Source organism: Arachis stenosperma, chromosome 3, assembly GCF_014773155.1.
Source record: "Arachis stenosperma cultivar V10309 chromosome 3, arast.V10309.gnm1.PFL2, whole genome shotgun sequence".
Classification (NCBI taxonomy): domain Eukaryota; kingdom Viridiplantae; phylum Streptophyta; class Magnoliopsida; order Fabales; family Fabaceae; genus Arachis; species Arachis stenosperma.
Window position 1 is genome coordinate 809866 of NC_080379.1, and position 25624 is coordinate 835489.

The 25624-nt window shown below is 33.4% G+C and overlaps 3 protein-coding genes across 4 annotated transcripts; all 3 read left to right on the forward strand.

Moving 5' to 3' along the window:
* The first annotated feature begins 5372 nt into the window (after positions 1-5372).
* LOC130968233 (probable CoA ligase CCL7) lies at positions 5373-8418 on the forward strand. The gene is made up of 6 exons (XM_057893402.1): positions 5373-6386; positions 7274-7463; positions 7559-7704; positions 7815-7882; positions 7953-8055; positions 8144-8418. Exons 1-6 carry the CDS (start codon positions 5373-5375, stop codon positions 8255-8257), a joined length of 1635 nt encoding a protein of 544 aa, XP_057749385.1. The 3' UTR covers positions 8258-8418.
* A 4971-nt stretch (positions 8419-13389) lies between these two features.
* LOC130967790 (heavy metal-associated isoprenylated plant protein 3-like) lies at positions 13390-14873 on the forward strand. Its single transcript, XM_057892802.1, has 4 exons — positions 13390-13515; positions 13590-13916; positions 14009-14099; positions 14197-14873. The coding sequence occupies exons 1-4, from the start codon at positions 13504-13506 to the stop codon at positions 14601-14603; spliced, it is 837 nt and encodes a 278-aa protein (XP_057748785.1). The 5' UTR covers positions 13390-13503; the 3' UTR covers positions 14604-14873.
* A 6309-nt stretch (positions 14874-21182) lies between these two features.
* Positions 21183-25538, forward strand: LOC130968147 (ABC transporter F family member 1-like). 2 transcript variants are annotated; one of them, XM_057893254.1, is made up of 6 exons: positions 21183-21340; positions 21435-21672; positions 22903-22976; positions 23073-23283; positions 23377-23611; positions 24084-25538. In XM_057893254.1, exons 2-6 carry the CDS (start codon positions 21451-21453, stop codon positions 25139-25141), a joined length of 1800 nt encoding a protein of 599 aa, XP_057749237.1. In that variant the 5' UTR covers positions 21183-21340; positions 21435-21450; the 3' UTR covers positions 25142-25538. The 2 variants fall into 2 exon arrangements, with proteins under 2 accessions (XP_057749237.1, XP_057749238.1); XM_057893255.1 differs by lacking the exon at positions 21183-21340 and adding an exon at positions 22637-22773 and having other exon boundaries at positions 21443-21672.
* The last annotated feature ends 86 nt before the right edge of the window (positions 25539-25624 follow it).

Consider the following 25624-nt stretch of genomic DNA (forward strand, 5'->3'; position numbering starts at 1 on the left):
CTTGAACAGGATGGACACACGAATGTTTCGTCCTCCACGGTGATGTAGGCAATGTGGGGCTGAGGGACACAGCCTTAGTAGATGCCGTCAATCAGCTGGTGCACCTGCCGAAAATAATACTAGGTAGGATTATATATTATTATGTTATTTGAAACATCGTAACTTATATCAATCTACTCTATGACATATGCCACTTTAGATTATGTCCAATAAATTAACCACATTTGAAACATTATAACTTCTCCAAGTACTCCATGTCATACGTAGTAAGTTTATATAGAACAGTTAATTGATACATAGAAAGTTAACTGATACATAGAAAATGTTAACAACACATTATCTACTTTCTGATTGACCACTTTACATCTTTCACAAAATTCTTGCATTTCTTAGCGGCTTTTTTGAACACAGACGGAGTGAATCGATTAGCGCTACGACGGGGCGGATCAACCCTGAGATTGTAGCCTTTGCCTATTTCATCTGAAATACGTGTCTCACCTATATACAATTTAATTAGACAGACCGTTCTAACATGAATATAATTACATCAACTGAGCAAACAAGATTATAATACCATCAAACCAACAGAGATACCACATATGAATATAATAACATTAATTTACCAAACAAGTATATATAAGACACCACATATAAATATAATATAATCAATTGACCTAACAAGTAAAGCTATAATAAGACATGCATCATCACCATCATCAGATGCATCATTACGAGATTCTTCATCCTCGTCCATGTCCTCATCTTCCTCCTCGTTCTCGTCATCAGGTTCATCTACTAGATACTCATCAATCTCTTGCTCAAGTGTCTTTGCATTTTCTTCAATTAGACTCATTGAAACACAGTGAGGGTTTTGACTATTAAGAACTCTTCGACCACCGTCACTCCTACTAGAGTCACCAGAAACCAACCCTCCCAAAGCACCCGAGGAAGTGCGGCACGGGTGCCTCGCGTCCAAGGAATACCTACCCGCCATGTTATCAGGCTGATGGCCATATTGTGATTGGCCTGCATCTGCAGTCATGAACCCAAGCAATTGGCTAAAAGAACCTCCATCTCCTGAGTCATACTGTGGCACACTCTAATACTGTTGATGTATTGGGTATGATGAGGTAAACTGCGTTTGAGGTACATATTGGCTTGAGGACTGAGGTTGTTCTTGTGGAGGTGGAGGTGGCGGTGAATGTAGATCCTGTTTTTCATTCTCTTGAACCACATCATCCATAACCTGATCACCCTCATCATTCCCTTGAACCACAAGATCCGACAAGTTCAAGTGGTTTCCATATTTTGTTCGGTACCAGTGCATGTAAATATCTAAAGGATGCTGTGGAGGCATGGGAAGCTCAGTAAGAACGTGATTATACCTGTTTGTCCATTGCATCACCCAAAATGAATGACTCGTGTCTGTGGCCCAGTTAAGATTCTTAGGACCAGTCAGGACTTCACCGTGTGCCTTGTCTAGATTCCGTTCCTGATGAGGAACTCCCTAAACAAAACCAAACTGTCGCGTATATCGATCGGTTGCATGCCACTCAATGCATTTAAAAGACACCAATGGCACTGTTGCACTCCACACAACCGAGTGCATGTAGATGTTTGCAGGAATTATGTCTAGATCCACGCGATCCACATCATAAGCAATCCACACAAACCGGTGAAAATTAACGAGACTGATGATTACAATCTAAATAACAATAACATTAAACCCGAACCAAATACTTATGTAATAAAAATATACCTGACCTTCCTGAAGATCATTGAATGCCTTCCTAAAGTGAGCAAGTGTAAGATACCTAAAGCGTCGGTTTCCACACTCCCAGTTACGCCACCTAATATGAGTTATTTCATTAATACAATTAGATTCTAAATATGAAGATACGGAGTCAATGTAAGATAATGTTACATGTTTGCAAGCGGAAAACCGCGAGGTTCCCTCGGAACCGGCGCTAGATAGGGCAGGCGGATCCAATCCCAAACGAGCAAGAGTGTTAGTGGACCATCGATCTCCTTACAGTAAAAATGAGATGCCCTGCATAATGCCCTATACAGGTGTGCTAGGCATGTCGATCCCCAACTGTACTGTCCAATACTGCCAAAATCACAAAGCAACGGCAGAAACTTCCAGTGCATAGATGCCCTAGACTTGTCTCCAAATAAGATCGTACCGATCAACAACATAATGTGGCACTTCACGTATCTCTGTATACTATTTTCATCAGTCAACTGTAAACGTTCTTTCAGATCACGAAACCACGTCAGTTTTATACAGCTTCCTCTACAGTCTGACTTTTTTGGTGCAACCCCAAATTGGTGCAGACACTCCACCTCTAAGGCCTCAAAACTACTCATAGTCATCCCTGTGACTGGAAGACCGTCTGTCGGAAGACCAAGAATTAAGGCCATATCTTTCAGCGTCACAGCACATTCACCAACCGGAAGGTGAAAGGTATGTGTGTCTGGATGCCACCTTTCGACTAAAGCATTTACCAATGCTTTCTGACATTGGACTATTCCAATCTGGGACGCATGATAAAAACTAGTAAATCGTAAATGCTCCTCCACCCTATCATCATACCGATACGGGGGGACATGATGATCACACATGAACATCCATAAATTCTACGGAAACATAAAATACTAGTCAAATTATTAACAATTACTAATTTACTGCTAAAACATCATAATTTTCTAACTAGAACAACTAATTTATTAAAATCATGCTAACTTTTTTGTTATTATCAAATTTAGTCATTACCATCTTAACCTACCAATTAATTAACTATCATTATTAATCATTTTTCATCGTTAACTCAACAACAAATATTAATTCAAATCACACAACTATCATACATAATTTTACTAAATCTAATTAAAACAAACAATTTTACTAAATCCAATTTACTAAGTAAAAATTATTTTAACTTCTAAATTTAATTGATTATCCAAAAGCTAACTATGAACGATGAACAAACACATTGTATTAGATTTTACAAAACCTAATTATTAATTAAAATCATCAACATTATTTCAAAAATTTCGGGACCCATTTATTTTATTTACTGTTACGAAAAATTACTATAATTTATAAAATTAATTATAATTTCTAAAATTATTACAAAAAAATTTAAACATATATTTTTTATTAATCTATCATATTACTCAAACTCAAATATTATCATTGATTAAAATATTCTCTAATCATATTTACATATATATTTCTAATCATTATTTAAATATATATATTTTTAAATTTCTATCAATAATAATAATAATAATAATAATAATAATAATAATAATAATAATGTCACTGATATATGCTCCTAATTTAAACTACTAACAACAACAATTATAATTAAATTTTTAATAATAATAATAATAATAATAATAATAATAATAATAATAATATTGTATATTCCTAAGTTAAACTACCGGCAACAATTATAATTAAATTTCTAACAATAATAATTATAATTTAAATAATAATAATAATAATAATAATAATAATAATGTGGCTACTATATATGTTTTTAAGTTGAACTATCTCCAACAATAATTATAATTAAATTTTTAACAACAATAATAATAATTCTGAAATATAAAAAATTAATAAATACACTTACATAATCATCATAGCTAAGATAATTTATAATATGAAATTCAGAACGATCAATATTTCTATATTTTTTTTCCTTAGCATTTTAATTTGTTTTGAATGAAGCAGATGCAGTAGAACTTGTTGAAGGATGAAGAAGAGGAGAGAATAGTTGTTGGGTGGGGATGAAAATGAAACTTTGAGAGGGACTCAGAGATAGGTGTGAATGGAGTAAATGGGATATATTGGTTAAGGGGACACCGTCCTAAAGAGCAAGGTGTCTGTGACACGTGGCTGCGGTGAACAACTCGGATGGTCCGTGTTGTAGGCAGCAAATCGAACTGTCCGATAAGGCCCCTCTCATTCGCACTGTCCAATTTCTCTTTTGCTGACACCACATGCAGGTAAATTACACCTAATCTCCATAATGGGGTCCTACCCCATTTTAACCTCCATAATAAAATTAAAAAGTGTCATACGGTTTCTCATTCAATTTTTTTCAAGTCATTAGATCATTTTTTCATTCGAGAATCTCTTCTTTTATCTTCTATTCTATTCCAAAAAGTAACTAGAACCAATTCAATTACGTTTTTATGTTTTAATTAATTTTTTTATTATTATTCTCGAAGGAGAAGATTTTTCTTTTTACCAAATATATGTGGATCCAATCACAATTTTTTAATAAAAACAAAAATCTTTTTTGATCAATTCTTTTGCCCTCATCTCATTCTTCGAAAATCAAAAAACATCTTTTTGAATTTATTTGTTTGGAATCATACTTTTTACTGTATTTTACTTTTTTTATTTTTTTATTTCATTATTTTTTAAGTCTCACAAGTTTGATCCTGTAGACTCTAATCTATTTTTTCATTCAGTAAAAAATATAAAATAAATTAAAAATCAGAAATATTGTGTGAAATTTTCGATTTTTTTTCCTTTTTTTTATCCCTATCTCGTAGGTAGGATTTGAATTAATAGAGATTTTTTTTCTGTATGAATCAATATTATTACATTTCAATTACTTCTCCATATCTTTAAAAAAAAATTCTCGAAATTGAATCTCAAATTGATGAATTAGTGTAAGTTTATCCATAAAGTTATGCACCTTTAGAATTTATTTTTCTAAAAGATTCCGGCTTTTAATTTATGGTTTTTAATAAAAAAAATTATTTTCATATTTATAACAAACACACCAACTCTCTGTAATTATGCGGAAGACACTCTTCTAATTCATTACAAAAAAAAAAAAAAAATAGCCGCAAAAAATGTATTGTGATTTGTATTTTGATGATGCCATATAAACACTAGAAAGCAACCTTTCCACATAAATCCAATGCACTAAGCCATTAGTTCTCGTTCTCAACGTCAATGTTCCTTATCATCATCTCTAATCTCTTGCCAAATAATCATCCAATTTTATTGGACTTTTTCTTTGGTCGTCTTAATAATAACTTATTCCTTAGCATGTCACAAATGGCTAGTATTCATTTTCTTTCTAAATACACATCACCATATTAAATCTTTGACCTTGGTGTTTATCCAATTTTTTGGTATTAGATGTCGTAATTTCTTCACTAATGGTTGATTAATTCCTCACGAACTCCATAACCCAAAAGCCACAATCCATAACTCATCAATGAATGAATGACAACGATTGAAGGTGAATGAATACTTTGCGACCTAACTAACAAAGATAAATGCTATTTGCGCACATTCAACTACTCACTCTCTCTCTCTCACACACACCACCACCACCACCATGCAGCGATCCGGTTACGGCGCCGACGGAATATATAGGTCCTTGAGACCTTCCTTTTCCCTTCCCAAAACCACCACCTCCCTCACCTCCTTCCTCTTCCAAAACACCACCGCCACCTCCTCCTCCGCTTCCAAAACCGCCCTCATCGACGCCGACACCTCCGAAACACTCACCTTCCGCCAACTCAAAACCACCGTCGCCAAGCTCTCCCACGCCCTCCTCCGCCTGGGCCTCAAAAAACACGACGTCCTCCTCATCCTCGCCCCAAACTCCATCCACTTCCCTATCTTGTTCCTCGCCGCCACCGCCATCGGCGCCGTCGTGACCACCGCGAACCCTCTTTACACCGTGACGGAGCTCTCCAAACAAATCAACAACTCCAACCCGAAGCTCGTGGTCACAGTTGCAGAATTATACGAGAAAGTCAGATCCTTCAAGTTCGAATTGCCCGCAGTGTTAATCGGTTCCGAAACGACACCAGAAACAATCAATTATAGTCGTTTAATGGAAGAAGTGGCAGGTGAGAATGAGTTACCAGTTAACGACGTGAATGAAGACGATACGGCAGCGCTTTTGTATTCTTCGGGAACGACGGGAGTGAGCAAGGGCGTGATTCTGACGCACGGGAATTTCATAGCGGCTGCGTTGATGATTGGAATGGACGACGATTACGTGGACGAACTTGAGGGAGTAAACGACAGCGTGTACCTCTGCGTTTTACCGATGTTCCACGTATTCGGGTTGGCAGTTATCCTGTACGCGCAGCTTAGAAGAGGGAGCACGGTGGTGTCCATGAGGAGATTCGAGTTGGAGAAGTTTCTAGAAGGCATTGAGAAGCACAAGGTGACGAACCTTTGGGTTGTGCCTCCGATCCTGCTTGCGATGGCCAAGCACAGCGTTGTGGATAAGTATGACGTGTCATCGTTAAGAAGGATTGGTTCCGGTGCTGCTCCTCTTGGCAAGGACTTGATGCGAGATTGTGCCAACCGTTTTCCTCATGCTGCTCTCATTCAGGTCATCATATTTAAATTTTAATATACTCATAATCCAAGTTACCATAGATTGTCTAAGCTGCTAAGGTGTTTTTACCAACAATAACAAGTTCATTTAGGTCAAAGAGAAAGAGTGAGTAGTTTAGGGTGAAGACTGAACAAGTTGTGTGGACTAAACTAATTCCGTATTACAATTGTACAAGTCATTTAGGCAATGCAACTTTGGTTGGTTGTGTGGACCATTTTTTTTGGTTAACGTGTGGACCATTCTTTACGAAGATTCCGTTAGGGAGACAATGGACTATTTGTACAGCTATTGAGTTATAAAATGAATATTTCTCATATTAGGGATAATAAACATCTCCTCCAAAAATTTAAACTGATTTTGGAATTCACCAAGGATGGAACTTTTAACCTTTCGGGTCTAGCGTTCTAATATTATATCATGATACCACTCATCCCAAAAGCTTCAGCTAATGAAAAAAGTAACACTAATGATTATATCTCTAATACTCTATAAACCTCCATTATACATTTGTACAAATATTCTATTGGCTCATCATACTTTCTTAAATTTTATTTAAAAATTCGCGGTTAGTTAATGGTCTTCTATATATAAAGTTAGATTTGAAATTAGTTTAAGTATACGTGTGAATTGATCATTCAATTACCATATTAGATTTTTTTGGTCAGTTATTATGGTTGATTAATTCTTAAATTATGTTATGTATACAATAAAATTAGTTACTAGTATTAAATATACTTAAAATACAAAATATATTATCGAAAATGAGTTAAACACGTAGCTGATTTTGGTATAAAAATAAATTTATGTTAATTCTTTGATATTGAATTATTTTAATATTGAGTTATTAATGCTCTGATTTAGTATTTGTATTGTAATTTCAGGGGTATGGAATGACAGAAACTTGTGGCATTATTTCTGTGGAGAATCCAAGAGCAGGGGTTCGTCATAGTGGTTCAACTGGAATGCTAGTTTCTGGAGTGGAAGCTCAAATCATGAGTGTTGATACGAACAAGCCCCTTCCCCCTAAACAATTGGGTGAGATTTGGGTACGGGGTCCAAATATGATGAAAGGTACACATTAATTTCTTTATTAATTATTATATATTATGTCAGACTCGTTAATTTTTAATTTTATGTATACGATTACTTGGTAAAACAAATTTCAGGTTATTTTAAGAATCCAGAGGCTACAAGATCAACTATAGATAGCAAAGGGTGGGTACATACCGGAGATCTTGGATATTTTGATGAGGAGGGTCAACTTTATGTTGTTGACCGTCTCAAAGAACTCATCAAGTATAAAGGTCTTCAGGTACATAAACCATCACATTAACTATAGATATATAATGAAATTATTAGTGATATTAAATAGATGTTTGCTATTCATTATTGTGGTAATTAACTTTGTTAATATTAATATAGGTTGCACCAGCAGAACTTGAAGGACTTCTCGTTTCTCACCCTCAAATATTAGATGCCGTTGTCATCCCGTAAGTAACAATTAATATTTCATTATTATGCTGATAATTGGGTTAATTAATTAGTTTAATTTGTGTTTAGATATCCGGATGATGAAGCTGGTGAGGTTCCAATTGCCTTTGTTGTTCGTTCACCCAACACTTCACTCACTGAACAAGATGTTCAGAAGTTTATTGCTAATCAGGTTAATTAACATAAACATTGTTATTGCTAATCAGTTTTTGATAAACATAATTGATCCTATCTGAATGGTTGGAATGTGTGCACTGCAGGTTGCACCATTCAAAAGATTGCGAAGGGTGACATTCATTAACAGTGTTCCTAAGACAGCTTCAGGAAAAATACTCAGAAGAGACCTCATAGCAAAAGTACGATCCAAAATATAGAAAGATATTCTAAACCATTAAATTAAATTTCCATTGCACAAGCATATATTGATTTACACAGATTAAGTGTTGATTTATAACATTATAAGCACTCTGTACTAGTAGAAATAAGATAAACAAAATTTCAACACTTAAATTAATTTTGTTTTTAAGGTCCCCAACGTTCTTGTATGGTTTAATAAATTAATTAATTCTTTCAATACCAAAATAAAGCTTGTTTTCTTCTTTTGTGTTTTGGTAATTACATAATAATTGATTATCTTCTGGATATAATTGTTTTGTTTAAAATATTGTTAATATGGAGATGTTGATTCTATGAATTGACGAAGTCATCATCGGGTAATTTGGATTATCATCAAATCACATTCCAATTTCTCCTCCAATTGCCTGAACTTTTGTGGAAACAATATATATTGAAAACTAAAATATCAAGATGCAATGTATATTAATTCATATGTTTGTGTGTAAAAATTTGATAAGCGTAAGTACAAAATTGTATAAAAATTGGTGTTATCAAATATTACAGTAAAAAGTAGCTACCCGCCCTAAAATTTCTGAAAAAAAGTTGTTAGAAAAATCAAAAGAAGTTACAAGTCATACACGAATAAAGAATCTAAGAATGAAATCTATATATACAAGTTTTCTCTAAAGACTCAGCCTTGTTCCAACCTGTGTCCATATGTACGCAGAGTATACTCATATGGTTCTCTTTGTCGGGTACCACCACATCAAGAGAGAAGCTACTAAAGATACTATGATACATAAGGGGATTGTTCAAATATAATCATTAATAATTAATTAATAATATTCATTCATATATAATGACACCAGGCCAGAAATTAAAGCTTAGAGATCAATCTTTTTGCAGTTTTGATGATAGATCAATCTTTCTCATGAGAAATGCTAATTAGTTAATACAAGAAAGCATAAACTGTTAGTAATTAACTAATTAAACAAGCTACACTAATCAATAAATTTGTTATTAGTTGAATAACCAATTTAATTAAACTTCTTTTAATAAAATAATTTAAACAATAAATGATTCTGTTAAAAGTAACTTATAAATAAGTTATTTTGTGTTTAAATTTTTAATTTTAGAAGTACTTATTTTATAGAAATATGATGAAAAGTAGAAGTATTATGAGAGAAGTTATTTTTTTTAACTTCTCTATAAGCTCCTAAATAGTTTTTTAAAAAGTTGCAATTTGATTTTAAAAATTATACTAGACATTAATACTACTACTTTTTATAAGCCAAAAATTAAAAAAAATTACTTCTAAAGTTTTCAAACGGACTCTTAGTCGAAAACAAAAAGTTCAATTACAAAAAAAAAAGAAAAAAAAATACTTTTTGAATTGACATGAACTCATGAGTTAGACTAGATTTAATATAAATTAAGCTAGTCTTGGGACAATAAATAAACAGCGGCTATTTTCATAAAGACGGGAAAATAATATTGTAAATTATTAAATGACTTATTTATAGATAATAATTCATAATATCATATATATTCACATGAAAATATTCGAAAGTAACCAACTAAACAAATAAATACACAACTTATTTTTAACATAATACACAAATGATACAAATAATATTAGTAGATATTATAAAATATAAATTAAAGAAACTGAAGATAAAGATTACCTTTTAAGACCTTTGTATCCGAAGTGAAAATTGATGATCATAGCCAACAATACATGGCATTTACCTGCAAATGCACCCGCACCTTAGCCATTCCCATATATACTTTGTTACTTCTTCTTTTTTCTTTTTCTAAATTAAATGTTGTCGAGTAAAGAAAGGCATATGGGAAAACCCAAGTAAAGTGCAGGTGCAAATGCAGATAAAGGCCACATATTGGTGCACGCAATTGTATATGGCGGCTAAGTGAAGGAGTGAAAGAAAGAAAGAAAGTTGAGATATGTGATCATGTGAATATGTGATTCCATTGGTAAGAAAGAATTGCTACTTAAATATACAAACTCGTGATCAGAATAATTGGTTACCACACGTGATTTTTTCATCATGTGACCCTAATAGTCATTTATGATATTATTATGATTTTTTAGGGTGGCAAGTTAAATGTATTCGGTATTTATTATAAAAAAATATTTTATACCATATGCTAATTACATATTTGTATTTATTTATATATTTTTATATATATTATTTTTAAAGTAATCAATTACTAAAATAGCTAAAATTCTTATAATTAAATAATTAAACTTTTAATGAATAAAAAAAATTATTCACGACCAATATATTTTGTATTTTTATTTGTATTTTAATTGTAAATATAAATTTAATTTGGTTATATTATTTATAAAGTTTAATTATATTTCTATGAATTTGAGTTTAATTAAATATGAATCTAATTTAAATATATTTAAAATTATTGGTATTTTGCTAGACAGAATTAAATTTAGAAAAGTTGAATAAATCCAATGTTACTCGTATTTATTATTTCCTTGTTTTACTATATATCAATATCTAAATATCTAAAATAATTTCTAAAGCATATGGGATAAATTAAAGAATATTTTGAACCAATTCGAGGAGACACTATCCATCTATCTAAAAAGGATGGACAGATTTAGTAGGTACCCTTTTCCATAGAATTTTCGCCAACTCCTTTAATGTAATTTTATAATAATTATAGTAGTATGCGAATGGAAAGGAAGATTTCAAATTTTATTCTTTTTTAATTTTGTCAAGATATTGTTAAATTTTAAAATTAGGATTTTTTAGTGGGAGTAGTTTAACTTTTATTTTCCCCTTTACTTGTGGACTTTAGTTTCTTTGTTTAATATTTTGTCGTATCTAAAAAATATTAAGATATGATTTGATTAATATATAATTTAAAAATTGGTTAATTAAAATTTATTAAATAAAATTTAGTTAAATATATTAAATTATATAATATTTATTTATTAATTTTATATAAAAATAAGTAAATAACCGTACGTTAGTTTTCATCTAATTATTAATATACTAGTTAGTTATTAAAATCCCCCCCTTTATATTAGTTTCTGGATGAGTGGTGGCTAGCTATAAGTTTCAAAGGCAAATCTTTTGTGCTAATAAAGCAAAAAAGAGAGCAGATAAAAATGGTCATTAGAAGTTGATTTGATTGTGATTTAGATTTAGATCAGATAAGGATCTGAGAAGATCTGTATTACTATTTGTTAGTGTTATGACGAGAAAGGTTAAAAATATCCGAATTTATGATTTTTAATTTAAATTAGAGAAATTCTTCGCATACAAAAGTTTTTTTATACAAGTTTTTACAAAGTGCACTTTATTTTTCTTGCGCACGTTCTTTTTTCTCTTTTTCTTCTTCTTCTTTTCTTTCGTTTCTTGCCTTCTCTTTTTCCTTCTTCAACTATTACCGCATGTTTTCACTGCACCTCATTTTTCTTCTTGCTACACGTTCTTTTTCCTCTTCCTCTTTTTCTTCTTCTTCTTTTCTTTCGTTTCTTGCCTTCTCTTTCTCCTTCTTCAACCGTTACTGCACTGCACCTTCTTAAATTATGCATAAGGTGTATTTCTTAAATCTTTTGGGTGTAATTTTTGTAATCATTTGGGTGTATTTCTGTAATTCTTTGGGTGTATTTCTGTAACCGTTTGAGTGTATTTCTGTAATCGTTTGGGTGTATTTTTGAAGTTCCATTATCTTCAAATTTGACAAGAAACTCGTTTTCACGAAGGAAGAAGAACAAGAGTCGTTTATAATGCATGGTGAGTAGCGCGCTTTGTAAACAGGAAGTGATTGAATAACGTGCGTTTATTTACTTTTGAATGAGGGAATGTAATGCGTATTTTTTGTTGGACTTGTACCAACTTGTAAGACTTGTAAGCCAAAAAGACTTGTATGTGTAGACGGCCTCATTTAATTATTAATCTAATATTTTTAGTTGTAATTTTTTTAATTTAATAATATATTTTATTTTTTATTTTTAAATATTAATAAATAATTAATGAGAAAGAAACAATAAATAAATTGTGATGGTTCTCTATTATTTCCGGTGATGTGATATCTTCAAACTAAAGTAAGAAAGAGCTACCTGTCAAAGGAAAGAAACTAGCTGTGCACCCGCATGTCCGCCACACACAACCTGGTCTACTTCCATGTGAATCGAGCCTTTCTCAAACACGTGTATGGTTCATACTTTCTTGGGAGTTGCCCCTGCTTCCTCTAAAATATCTAATTCCTTATATCAACTAAGTTTTTATTTTTCATTGCCCTTGCTAGAATTGGAATTTGTCAAACATCCAACCAACTTTCATCTTTCAATAAGAATGTGACTTAACAGTGCATATCCACCAATAACCATTAAACATGACTGAACTGCTTAATTAATTAGCCTAATGTCTTTAAAATGTGTTAACAACCACTACTATCCTTTTTATCTTTTGGATGTGATGTACCACAAGTGTAAAACTCCCATATCCAATAAAAATACAGAGAGAATTCTGATTGAATGGATATAATTCAACTCTAAAGATTAGTGTTCGAAAATATATGAACATATATTTACAAGTGAATGAGTGGTCTAATAAAATTAGGTCAGATAATCTCTGATATTATATTTAAGTTGAAATTCAGTGTGTCTAATTTAACTCTAAAAATGAACTTATAAAGAGAGAAAGATTTTGTATTTATAAATAATTTGAAACTTGTAATATATATATTTTTTTGAACTAGTGCAATATATTTGAAGTACTTAACTATTATGAGACTTTTAGATCACATATATCACTCTTGAGAAAAAGAAAAGAGAAGGGCCCTTGCAAGGATACAAATTTTTGGTGAAGTAACTATTCTTTTGGGATGAGAATAAATTGCTCCAAGGGCACCTTACCGGCCCTAAAAAGAAAGAGTTTTTGTTGGATTAAGGAGAGCCCTCTTTAATATGTTTTTGGGTGAGAGAACTGCTATACATATTGGGCCTATAAAGCATGGGCCCAAATTAAAGGAAGCGGTGGGCGTGGAAGCGCAAGAGCAAAGAAGTTTCTACTATGGCGACTGGCGTTGGGTACTTGGGCGTCAAGTCAATGATAAATAACGAAAGAAGGAACGAAAGTTGAAAGAGATGGGAAGAATGTTACGCCAAGAGTCCAGCGTGGCCCCCGTGGGTAGTATCATACACGCGCCAGCACTGTACTACACACTACACCTCTATATATAGCGTTATAGCTACCACAACACTCTTACACTCACTCAACTCAGAGTAACCACCACAATGGGCGAGGAGGTACACATTTTTAAATTCTGTAAAATAATGAATAATTTATTTTATTGTGCTGTAATTTGAATTTGATGTTGCAGAAGAAGAAGAGCGACGGTGGAGAAAACAATGTCGTGTTCAAGGTGGATTGCAGCTGCGATGGCTGCTTTTCCAAGATCAGACGCTGCCTCCGCTCTTACCCCGGCGTCGACAATGTCAAGGCGGAGACCGACACCGGAAAGATAACCGTCACCGGAAATGTTTCAGATCCCGCCAAAATGAAGGAGAGGCTTGAGAAGAAGCTCAACAAGAAGGTGATTCTTATCTCACCTCAGATCAAGAAGGACAAAAGCAACAAAAATGGCGACCAGAATAAAGAGAACAAAACCGACGGCGATAACAAGGAGAAGAAATCCAAAGAGAAAGAGGTCAGTAACAGTAATGGTCTCCCTGTGCCAGCCTGTCATTTTTCTTTTTCATTTTCTACTTTCAATTCAATTTGATTATTATGTTGTAACAGACTCCGGTAATTACGACGGCGGTTCTGAAGGTGGCGCTCCACTGCCAGGGATGCGTCGACAAAATCCGCAAAACTGTCTCCAAAACCAAAGGTATATCTATGTCTATATCTATACACACACTATTATTAATGAATTGATTAATTAATGGAGTAATTAGTGTTGATGTAATTTGAATTTGAATTTGCAGGGGTGAATGAAATGGAGATAAACAAAGAGAAAGATACGGTGACAGTGAAGGGGACCATGGACGTCAAGGCTCTGGCTGCGAATCTAACGGAGAAGCTCAAGAGGAAGGTGGAGGTGGTCCCACCCAAGAAACCAGAGAACAAGAACAATGGCGGTGGTGAAGGCAAGAAGAACAAGGGTGGTAATAATAATAATAATGAAGAAATGGTGATGATGGAGGTGAATAGAATGGAGTATATACCATCTGCATATGGATATGGATATGCTCCTGTTGTGCATCCACATCATCATGGCGGTTACAGCTATATGCCTGTGTATACGTACCCGGAGCAGTTTCACTTGCATGCACCGCCACCACCTCCTCATATCTTCAGTGATGAGAACCCACATGCTTGTTCTCTCATGTGATGTCATCATCATCGTCACCATGCTTATTATGCTCTTTAGGGATACCCAATAGAGACTCTCTGTTTTCCTTTTCAATGCTTGTGACTTGTGATTAAGAGTAACCAACCAATAGGATTTGTTATTACCTATAATGCCATTGTAAATGACAAAAAAAAAAAAGGAGAATCTCTATAGTCTATACTCTTCCTCTCTCCCCCACTTCCACAGCTGTTTAATTTGCTAAGAGAATGTAAATTGGTTAAAAATATATATATTATATGTGGAATCAAATCAATGTCTTGCAAGTTGCAACACGAAGGTGCTACGAATGTTCATCAAGCTCCGAATCCGATAAATTAAGATAAACAATAATAATATTCAAAAAAGGTTATGGAAATAGAGAGAAAAACTATTAGTAGTGAGCTTTTATGTTTGTGAAGAGGGACGAGAATTAGAAGTAGAGAGTAAAATAGAGTTCAAAGTTAATGGAGATTGAAGGGGCATGGGATGTGGCAATGGAGCATGTCCTTATTAGGTGAGCAATACGGTTGTCCTTGCTATTTTGCTTTCACAATTTTGTCCTATTCCTTTGGGGCCAGGGGCCACTACCCTGAAGCCGGGTTCGTTAGTGGATTTTAAAACTGTCCTTTACTCCATTCCCTCTCTCTCTTTTACATATCATTCATAATTGTCCCTATTCTATCTTTTCTTTTCACTGCTTTTCTTCCTATATTTTCTTCCAATTTAATTTGGATCTTTTCCTATTGATTTCTAAATGCCCCCCCACCAACACGCTACTTTGATTTTCATTCATTCATTCATGTGCCTTGGGCTATGGCTATGCTGCTAACTCAATCAATTCCATATTTCATAGTGTAAAATGAGTTGCTTAGATTTTGACTCGCTGCCAACCACTTCAATTTTAAATCATGCAAGCAAAAATAACTTTGGGCCAGAAATTCTCATTTTATCATGTAAATTAACCTTATGATTTTTTTTAGTCTAAAGAGCAATTTTATTTGTAAATTTATTTTTAATTGTAAATCGAACACATTCTAATTATTTTCTTAATCCAAATTAAAAATTAAAAAATGAACACTTTTAAAGGAGTAAAATTTTATAGTTTTTAATTACTATACTAGATGTGGTAAATCATTGAATATGCCATTTGAGCTATAATACATTATTCGCGACTCATATGCTTTAATTAAAGTAAAAAAAAAATTTACCATTTAATGAAATATTCAATAATATGTAGAAAAACAAAAATTATGAAAATTTTTAATATTGTATATTTATTTTCAATATTCATAATACATTACCCCATTACTCAAGCAATGAATTTGAAGACATATGAGGTTTGTCCATAAAATTCTCTAGCAAAGTAACATTTCCAGTGTGTAAAATATTTATGAATTTATCGACAAGAAGAAAGATTCCGTTGGCATTCAAAAATTGACAGAAATTTATAGATGATGATTATGATTCATTGATTTATGAAAGAGATGAACAATTTTTTGCCCTTTCTCCTTTTAACACGAATGAGAAGATTTTATTCTTAGCCACTATTGTAATGTGGTTGTGTCATTTTTCAGAATTATTTTAATCAAGATGTAAATGTACCATACTTCTAACTTCTAAGTATGGCTAAACACGCTCCATATATATAATATCAACCATATTTATGAATGTCTTCAATATGAGGAGTACATTATAATTTTATTTTCCTCAAAAGACCCATATATAATTAGCACTAATAAAAGTATATAATAAAGTAATTTAGTATAATGATTATGAAATGACTCGTGAATTGATCTTTGGGTTCGTTTATTATCTGGAAACAAGTGAAAGTTGATGAGTTACATTGATTTTTTTAAAAGTGACTATTTACGTCAAAATATTTTTATCAAAAATGATAACTAAATTTTAAAATGTATCATATTAAATAATTTAATCAAACATAATAATATATATCTAACCATTCTTAGCTATTATTTTGGTTTGCACGTGCTACTCATAAGGGATCATATGATGGTGCATATTGGTTTTATGCATGGAATGTCTTTGTGCTATATATGATATGATGATGCTAATAAGCTTACGATACCTTGACCATCATATCCCCCTCTCTTTGATTTTTGTCTAACTTTGTGTGGAAAGAAACAAGAACCTTCATTTCAAAAAGTATTTATCTATACTTATATGTGTTAATCATTATATTAGAAAAAAGGGAAAAAGAAAAAGAAGAATGACTACCTTTCTCTTTAATATTTTATCATGAATATTGCAGTTCTAACTTTGTGAATGAGAATTAATAAAGACAACCCTTTTGAACAAAACTAGAATATTCTGATATTACTTGCTAAATGGAAGTTTGAGGTAACGTTTGTTTTGAAGTACAAATATTGAGAGATTGAGATTTAGTATCATATTTATTAGTTCATAGACTGATACTAAAATTTTTGTCTCTATCTCTAAAATTTCAGTATTTCAGTACTTCTAAAATGTAGATACACAGGGGACTGAAATTTTTAGAGATGGAGACTGAAACTTTAATAATATTTCATACCTAAAATACTTTTATTTCAATTAATTAATTTCAATTTTATCCTTTATGCAAATTAAATTAGAGTTTTATACTTGTTTCAATTCCAATTTATTTCAATTCCTGTCTCTGTTTCTGTTTCTTAATCTCAGTTTTTCCGTCTCTGTCTCTCTACCAAAGACTACATGAGAGAGGTTAACCGCAAAATCAAATGATGAAATATGTTAACTTTGTATATTATATAATAAAATAAAATAAAATAAAAGGCGTGCTCATTTTTTCTTTCTCCTATCTTTGAGATTCCATTCCATGTCCATGTGATTAAAGTGCATTATTTATAGACTTTTATTTAACCGTAAGCTCTAAGACGTGATGAGCACGCAGCCATGTGAGGATAAATAACCATCACACATATATATGATATCTCAGAAGTTCATAATAATCAAGTTAAAAGTGATGAAAAGAAAAAGGGTAAACACATAAACTTTTAAAAAGGAATTATTGAGATACCCCCCTTTTTTTCCTTAAAGATACAATTCATTATATTTTTATCATAAGTTTTAGAATATACCAAAGGTTTTCTTTTCAATCTCTCTTCTTTTGTGGCAGTCCTTTCTCTACTTCCCTGATACCAAAATCCAAAATTATTTAGAAGCAATGAAGTCAATTAATTATCTTATAAAACTTGAGAGCAATTAAGCCATCATCATATGTTGAAATTATTATTTGGTAGAAGCAAATGACAAGTCAACAAAACAATTATTTGCAATTATTAGGGAGTTTTGTTTGGTTGAAGTAGTACCACATTTTATCAATGTATTCATAAACAATATTAATTAATTCAACAAATTAAATAATTAGTTTGGTTACTTAATAATGCGGACAAATAATGTTAGACATTGATCACAATGATGGCTACCTTGAAGGTAAGAAATGTCACAGACTCACACAGAAAACATGGTGGTGGAGCATTAAATAGTACTAACATCAAGGAAATAAATAAAATGCACCTTTTTTGTTAAAAAATTTTTGACAATGAAGTGAACTTTATTCATAGTTGAATTTCTCTCTAAGGGGCCACACACTTTAAAGGGTCTGAAACTACTAAATATTCTTCTTCACTTATAAACGTGTAAATGTAATTTATAAAATTTTAGAAAAAAATGGTTGCGGGGTTACAAGGATTTGTTGTTCATTGTGTTAGCATATGAAACAGAAATTGATCCTTTTTAATTATTATTATTATTATTATTAGAAAATTTATCTATTTAACCTTATTTCTTTGCACTTAACACACATATGATCAAGTTAATTTTTCTTATTAAGAGGAGCTTGTGAACTTTTGCCTCCTTGTCCTTTCTTTTGTGCAGAAAGCAAGAAAGCCAAAAATCCGAAACCTTTTTGCTTTTGCTTTTAACTGCTTCCCCAGTAACAATAGTAATTCATCATAGACAATATTAACTGAAGTTGAAGCCTTTTCATTTTTATATGTACCCTAAGTTCTTATTTATATTCATTTTATTCAAATTTTCATAGTGAATAGTGATTGATGAAGAAACAAAATTGATGGCTGAATATGATAATTGTCGAACAGAATCATTGCTTAGTTTTCCTTATCTTCTTTAACAACCAAAGAATCTCAATGGTCGATAAAAATAGCTACAATTAACATAAATAATTGAAACTTAAGATGACTATGGAATTAAGTAACTTGCAGTACCCCCGGTTGTGGATTCAATCAATGTGAGGAAAAAAATACCTGTCCAATCTATTATGTTAAAACCGTGTAACATCCAAAGTTTAAAGTCACTTCTTCTTTTCCATAATATCATTGGAGTCTACTGTTATACATTGACTTTAAGTCCAAAACACTTTGAGAGGAATCTACTGACTTTTTATACCAAATTGAAAGATAGAAAACAAAAACATTTATAAAGATAGTCCCAATTCCAAAAGTATTTACTTACACTTTCTTAATAATTATACAAATTAGAAAATAAAATCTTTTAAAATACCACTATCTTTCATAAAACGAAGTTAATGTCACTTAAATAAATAGAGAAGAGCTAATGATTTTTGCCAAATTTCAGAGAAAATTAATATAAATTGCCATTTGAAAAAAATTAAAGTAATTTCAGAGGCAGGAAGGGATGAAATACAATGCTGGTCCTTTAATTTGGAAGTTAAAAAATTTCCATGCTGCCTTACAAAAGTCCAAGAGACAGTGATCATGGTCAGTTTTGGCTGGCTCTTTGAATATTATATTAATTAGCAACTTTACAACTTACAAATAAGTCTGGTCAACTCTATGATTTTTGTCTATAACATATTTTCATGAAACACTCAATAACACTATAGAGTTGTGCAGGGTAAGCACTATAAAGTGTAAACCGTAAACACCGAAACTTTGTATGATGGACTTGTTATGATATATATATATATTTTTTTTCTTTGTAGGTATCATTACCTATTTTTGTTTGGACATAAACTTTCTGTGAGTGATGCACCTACTAAAGTATATGCATGCAAAATGAAAGTGGCAGCCCAAAATACAGAACCAAGTGACAAAAATGACAGCATCTAGTACACGTTATTCTGATTTACTATCAATATAACAACAGAAGATAGGCCTGACCAAAAAAAATGAAAAACAACAGAAGATAGTCAAGATAGGTGTATTTGTATATTGCAAAGATGTTCTTAGTATTGATTCACTGCATTCCTATATTATCATTGGCATACAAATACATTCTAATATATTTATAAATATGCAAAAGACATATGAATGGCTAGGAGAAGAATCGTTACCAATTACCATCATCTTCATCTATGAGTTTAACACCATTGTTTTTAAGGGCATTAACAGTAGTCCAAACCTTGGTTTGGCTCTTAAATCCCTTCTTCTCTATTTCCTTGGTTACATTGAGATGAATTCCTCTTCCTTGTCCATCCTTAAGTCCCTCAACTTTGAGCCGTATGGCCAATACCTCCCCAACAACAGCAGCTGCTTTTGCATTGCATGACCGGCCGCACTCAAGTGACTGTTTAATGTAGTGTTCCACAGTGGAGGAGGTTGCTACAATATGACCATGGTTTCTATCCACCACGTTTGCCGTAATGTGTTTTAACGATATGAATATCCTCAGGCCTCAGCAAATACTGCTTTGAAACAGTCATTCTTCAATTATCAAATGGCAGATAGTAAATTAAGCACACAAATTAGTTTAAATAAAAACTAAAGGGAGGACTGAAAGCAATGCTACACATAATGAAAGGAGAAACTAATGTCTTGATTGCAAACATGAAGGATACATCACCGAGTCTGAAATTTTACATAAAAGCAAACATTTATGCATAACAAAATGAAATGTCTCAAGATGCATCACAACATTGAGACACCAAAATTTAAAACCATGAAGAGCAGTTCAATGAGCGTGACATAACAGAGTAAATATATCAAACTATGGAAATCTCAAATATGAATATAACATGTCACCTAGCTTATGAACATTGCCCAAAGAGGTAAACAAGTAATCAACCTTTAATCAACTTATTCAATTACGTTGAAAAAACCACAAAACTAGAAATCAAGAGATCAAGGAATGATGAGAGTAAGGAACCATTATTTTAAGCAGCAACCATGAGCTCACTAAAACAATAATCCACACAATAAACTCATTTGCGAAGTACATGTAGTTCAGGCATTTTATCAAACATATCATGAGCAAGTAAATAAAATGAAACTCTTACCCGTAGGCCGTAGCACTTGAAAAAATACCAAAACTGAATAACGAATTCTCGAGAATCTAATGGTTCAAAACTCAAAAGCTGGAGATTAACAATGGACCAAAATTGGGCTTGTTCTGGGGCTTAGGCCCAATTTTCTATTATTGTCAATGGGCCTATCTAGAAGTGAAGCCCAATGAAAAAGGTTTTTTAAACTCTACTAAGCTTCCTCGTGCCTAAAAAAATCAGAGCTGAAGAGTGGTGTAGAAAGGTGCCACCTCAAAAAGGTTGTGTTGACTTTCACTTTTTTCTCTTACCTGTCACAGTCCTACACGCAAATCTCAAAGCCCAACCTCACTATATAAATACTCCGAAAAACTTAAACAGAAGAAACCTCAAGAACCCTAAATCCAGCATCTACGCGCTCATTCATTATTCATTTCGATTTCCATCTCTATCTAGATCTAAATTTTTCATCGAGCTTCAGGTTCGTATTTCCGCGATCTAATATTTTTCTGAAGAATTGAAGATCGGAAGTTTTTTTTTTAATTTATGAATTAAATTTTTTGTGTGATATGCAGGAATTGGAGATTGAAGATGGTGTCGGACGCAAGCAAGAAGAAGGCTGCGCAGAAGAAGATCGCTGCCGCAGCTAAGAGAGGCGGCAAGGCTGCTGCTGCCGCGGTTGCTTCCAAGGTGGCGGCGGTTGACGCTCATAAGGCGGCTGTTAAGGTGGCGAATGAGATCGCGGACCTTCGTATATCGGATCGTACTTGTACTGGTGTCCTCTGCTCCCATCCTCTGTCCAGGGATATTCGGGTAAGTAACAAACACTAACCAACTTTTCAACCATCAATTTTATTTATTTTTTATATAAAATAATGATTGGAATTTCATGTTTCCTGGAATACGCTTAAAGGAATATTCTGTTTAATAATTAAGCTGTATGCATGTGTCTTGCAGTGTTATTTTATTGTTAATTCATTGATAAAATACGCTTTGGAAGTTTTGAACTATATGGTGATAAGATTCTATCGAGTTTGCATTCTTATAATGTCATGCCTTTTTATTTTGTGTCTCTTTTTTGTTTTGATTAAAAGGAAATAGTTAACATAAAATGTGAAATTACAAGGAGTGTGGGATAAAAGGAGATTGAAAGAGGTAGATTACCCTGATTTTGTTATTGAAATGTATCCGTGGGCGGTGCATCCTTTAGTTTGTCACTTACACTGTATATATAATTCTTTTATCTTTGATAGAAATTGAAAATGGGACAGGAAACATTTGTTATCGTTTCTCTGAGCTATTAAAAAAGGACCCAGTAACCATTTCGTATGCTGCTTGTTCTAATATTTATTGTTAAAGAATATGTTACATTGAGCTTCTGCTACATGTGTTTCGAAATTTACTTTTGACAACTGAATGTTGTTTTCAAACAGTATGATATTTTAACTAGTGTTTTCTATATATTAAAAAAGAAGCACTACCAAATCAGTTAGCTAAACGATGATTTTTTTTTTCTCGACCTTCTAAGAGAATTTTGGCCTGGGTTATTCAGTTGAAACTATTGGCTTACTTGTGTATGCATATTGGCCATTTCCTTCGTTTAAAAGGGGAATAGGGAATACATGTCAATAAACCTCATTAATTAATGATGCAGATTTTCTTGAGCAAAATATACCCAAAAAGAAAAAAGTTATAAAGTTTGGTAATGCTTAACTTCTCTAAAACTTGGTAGATATTCCCGGTTTAGTGTGTCTTACTTCTAGCTTATTGTTGCTAGCGTGGGTGCATGTATTTGAGCGCCTAGCCGAGCAGCTGGGTCTGTAGCATGGGCATTCTACCATGTTGGCAGGGTCAATAGCTTGGTTCTCCTTTCTGAATGTAACCAATTACTCACCTATTACAAATTCTTTGGAGGTAGGTAAAATTGTAATATTGTGCAGTAAAAGGACGTTTCTGCATTATTAAATATTAATTAGAACTAGTTGTTAATAAGCTGGAATCATGAGCAGTATACTAATGCATTTCTTTGTGTTTTTATCACAGATAGAATCTCTATCGGTTACATTCCATGGACATGACCTAATAGTTGATTCTGAATTGGAGTTAAACTATGGAAGGTTTGTTGCCTGCCTTCACCTGATAGGCTTAGATATTTTACTGTCTGTGTAACTGGATTCTTACTGATAGTTGCGAGTACTCTAAATTTCTTTCAGACGCTATGGTTTACTTGGATTAAATGGATGTGGAAAATCTACTTTGCTTACGGCAATAGGTTGCCGTGAACTTCCGATTCCTGAGCACATGGATATCTATCACCTTAGCAGGGAAATTGAAGCCACAGATATGTCTGCATTGGAGGCAGTCATAAACTGTGACGAGGAAAGATTGAAGTTGGAAAAAGAAGCGGAAGCTTTGGCTGCTCAGGTTTGTTTAAAGTAGTAAGGCAGCTGACTAGTACCCCATTTGTTATGTTATTTGGATGCGTTGCTAACTTTCTCCAAGTGACTTTAATTTCAGGACGATGGTGGTGGTGAAACTCTTGAACGGATTTATGAACGATTAGAGGCCCTAGATGCAGCAACTGCAGAAAAGCGTGCTGCTGAAATTTTACATGGTCTCGGTTTCAACAAGGAGATGCAAGCAAAGAAGACACGTGATTTTTCTGGTGGCTGGAGAATGAGAATTGCACTAGCTCGAGCTCTATTTATGAACCCAACCATTCTTCTACTTGATGAACCAACCAATCACCTTGGTATCCTCCCTCTCCTGCAATAATTCCCCATTTGTCTTGAATGGAGAAAATTTTGTCAGATCGTCTTGTGTTATGCACTAAAATGGTCATGATAATCATCTTTCTTGCATTATGTAGGTTCACATTGAAGTTTCTCTTGATGCTTTATGTGTATGTTTTAGTTGTTGCTTTTAAAAGGCATATGGTCATTAATATATCATTTGCATGTTTCATTATCTAATTCATATTCCTTATGGATTGTCTTGTTATATATGGTCACCTTATGGAAGATTTCTCCACCATCTGCTCATGTCTGTTGCGTAACTTAATCAAATTAAAATTAGGCTTAGACACATATCTAGTAGCATAGCTGGTAGAATATTATTTGAAGGTAGCTAGGTCAAATACTTGCTAATTGTCATACATCAAGTTCACTTTTGCATATCATTGTTTTGATTGGCTCGTATAAATTATTTATCTTTTGTGTGTGCAGATTTGGAAGCTTGTGTATGGCTTGAGGAGAGCTTGAAGAAGTTTGACCGTATACTGGTTGTGATTTCACACTCTCAGGACTTCCTTAATGGTGTCTGCACAAATATTATCCATATGCAAAACAAAAAACTAAAGCTTTACACCGGTAACTATGACCAGTATGTTCAGACTCGTTCTGAGTTGGAAGAGAACCAGATGAAGCAGTACAAATGGGAGCAAGAGCAGATTGCCTCAATGAAGGAATATATTGCTCGATTCGGCCACGGTTCGGCAAAACTAGCTCGCCAAGCACAAAGTAAAGAGAAAACACTGGCTAAAATGGAACGGGGTGGACTTACCGAGAGAGTGGTTAAAGACAAAGTCTTGGTGTTCCATTTTACTGATGTGGGAAAACTTCCCCCTCCTGTTCTTCAGTTTGTTGAGGTGACATTTGGTTATACCCCTGATAATCTCATCTACAAGAATATCGACTTTGGTGTTGATTGTGACTCTAGGGTAGCCCTGGTTGGACCCAACGGTGCCGGAAAGAGTACACTACTGAAACTCATGACGGGTGACTTAATTCCCAATGATGGCATGGTGCGGCGTCACAACCATCTTCGAATTGCTCAATTTCACCAGCACTTGGCTGATAAGCTGGACATGGAGATGTCTGCACTCCAGTTTATGATGAAAGAGTACCCTGGAAATGAGGAAGAGAAGATGAGAGCAGCTATTGGGAAGTTTGGGCTGTCAGGTAAAGCTCAGATAATGCCTATGAAGAACTTGTCTGATGGGCAGAGGAGCCGTGTGATATTTGCATGGCTAGCCTGGAAGCAGCCTCATTTGCTACTCCTGGATGAGCCAACTAATCATTTGGATATCGAGACAATTGACTCATTGGCCGAGGCATTGAACGAATGGGATGGCGGCATGGTGCTCGTTAGCCATGACTTCAGGCTCATAAACCAGGTGGCCCATGAGATATGGGTGTGTGCAAATCAAACTATCACCAGATGGGATGGTGATATCATGGACTTCAAGATGCATCTCAAATCACAGGCAGGCTTATCTGACTGAAGTTGATAGGTGCTGGGGCATGTGCTATTGGCTCGGATTTGGTGCTGCCATTTGAGTTGCGGAGTTACTCGAGGCTGATGAATGATGATGAAGTTCAATGACAGATTCGGTGCATAAAACCTTGCAATATTTTTTTGTTGCCAAGATGTCTCTTCACCCCCTTAAAATGGCGCTAATATATAGGATACTGTTCTCTTAATATGATTTAATTGCTTGGCTTTTTGCCAGCATGATAAGATGGTATGGTATCTTAAGTATTAGATATGATCCCCATCTGAATCACGCATGCGCTTGTTCTATATATGATATATGTTAAGATATTATATGTTGTACCGAGATATTATGGTATTTTCTAATAATAACTGTTAGTCTTCGTCCCATCCTTCTTATTGCTGGTTTTGTTTTTAAGGATACAAATGAGTATATTCCTAGGCATTCCCAACTTTTGCGGACTTTATTGAAGAATTTCAGGATACATTACCT

What these genes read in the sequence shown, in the direction of transcription:
- LOC130968233 (XM_057893402.1), top strand. Translation starts at nt 5,373, where the DNA reads ATGCAGCGATCCGGTTACGGCGCCGACGGAATATATAGGTCCTTGAGA. An exon ending in GGGTCCAAATATGATGAAAG is followed by an intron (nt 7,464 to 7,558) that starts GTACACATTAAT and finishes AACAAATTTCAG; the next exon opens with GTTATTTTAAGAATCCAGAG. An exon ending in AGAAGTTTATTGCTAATCAG is followed by an intron (nt 8,056 to 8,143) that starts GTTAATTAACAT and finishes TGTGCACTGCAG; the next exon opens with GTTGCACCATTCAAAAGATT.
- LOC130967790 (XM_057892802.1), top strand. An exon ending in AGAAATCCAAAGAGAAAGAG is followed by an intron (nt 13,917 to 14,008) that starts GTCAGTAACAGT and finishes ATGTTGTAACAG; the next exon opens with ACTCCGGTAATTACGACGGC. An exon ending in AACTGTCTCCAAAACCAAAG is followed by an intron (nt 14,100 to 14,196) that starts GTATATCTATGT and finishes TTGAATTTGCAG; the next exon opens with GGGTGAATGAAATGGAGATA.
- LOC130968147 (XM_057893254.1), top strand. Translation starts at nt 21,451, where the DNA reads ATGGTGTCGGACGCAAGCAAGAAGAAGGCTGCGCAGAAGAAGATCGCT. An exon ending in CTCTGTCCAGGGATATTCGG is followed by an intron (nt 21,673 to 22,902) that starts GTAAGTAACAAA and finishes TTTTTATCACAG; the next exon opens with ATAGAATCTCTATCGGTTAC. An exon ending in TGAACCAACCAATCACCTTG is followed by an intron (nt 23,612 to 24,083) that starts GTATCCTCCCTC and finishes TTGTGTGTGCAG; the next exon opens with ATTTGGAAGCTTGTGTATGG.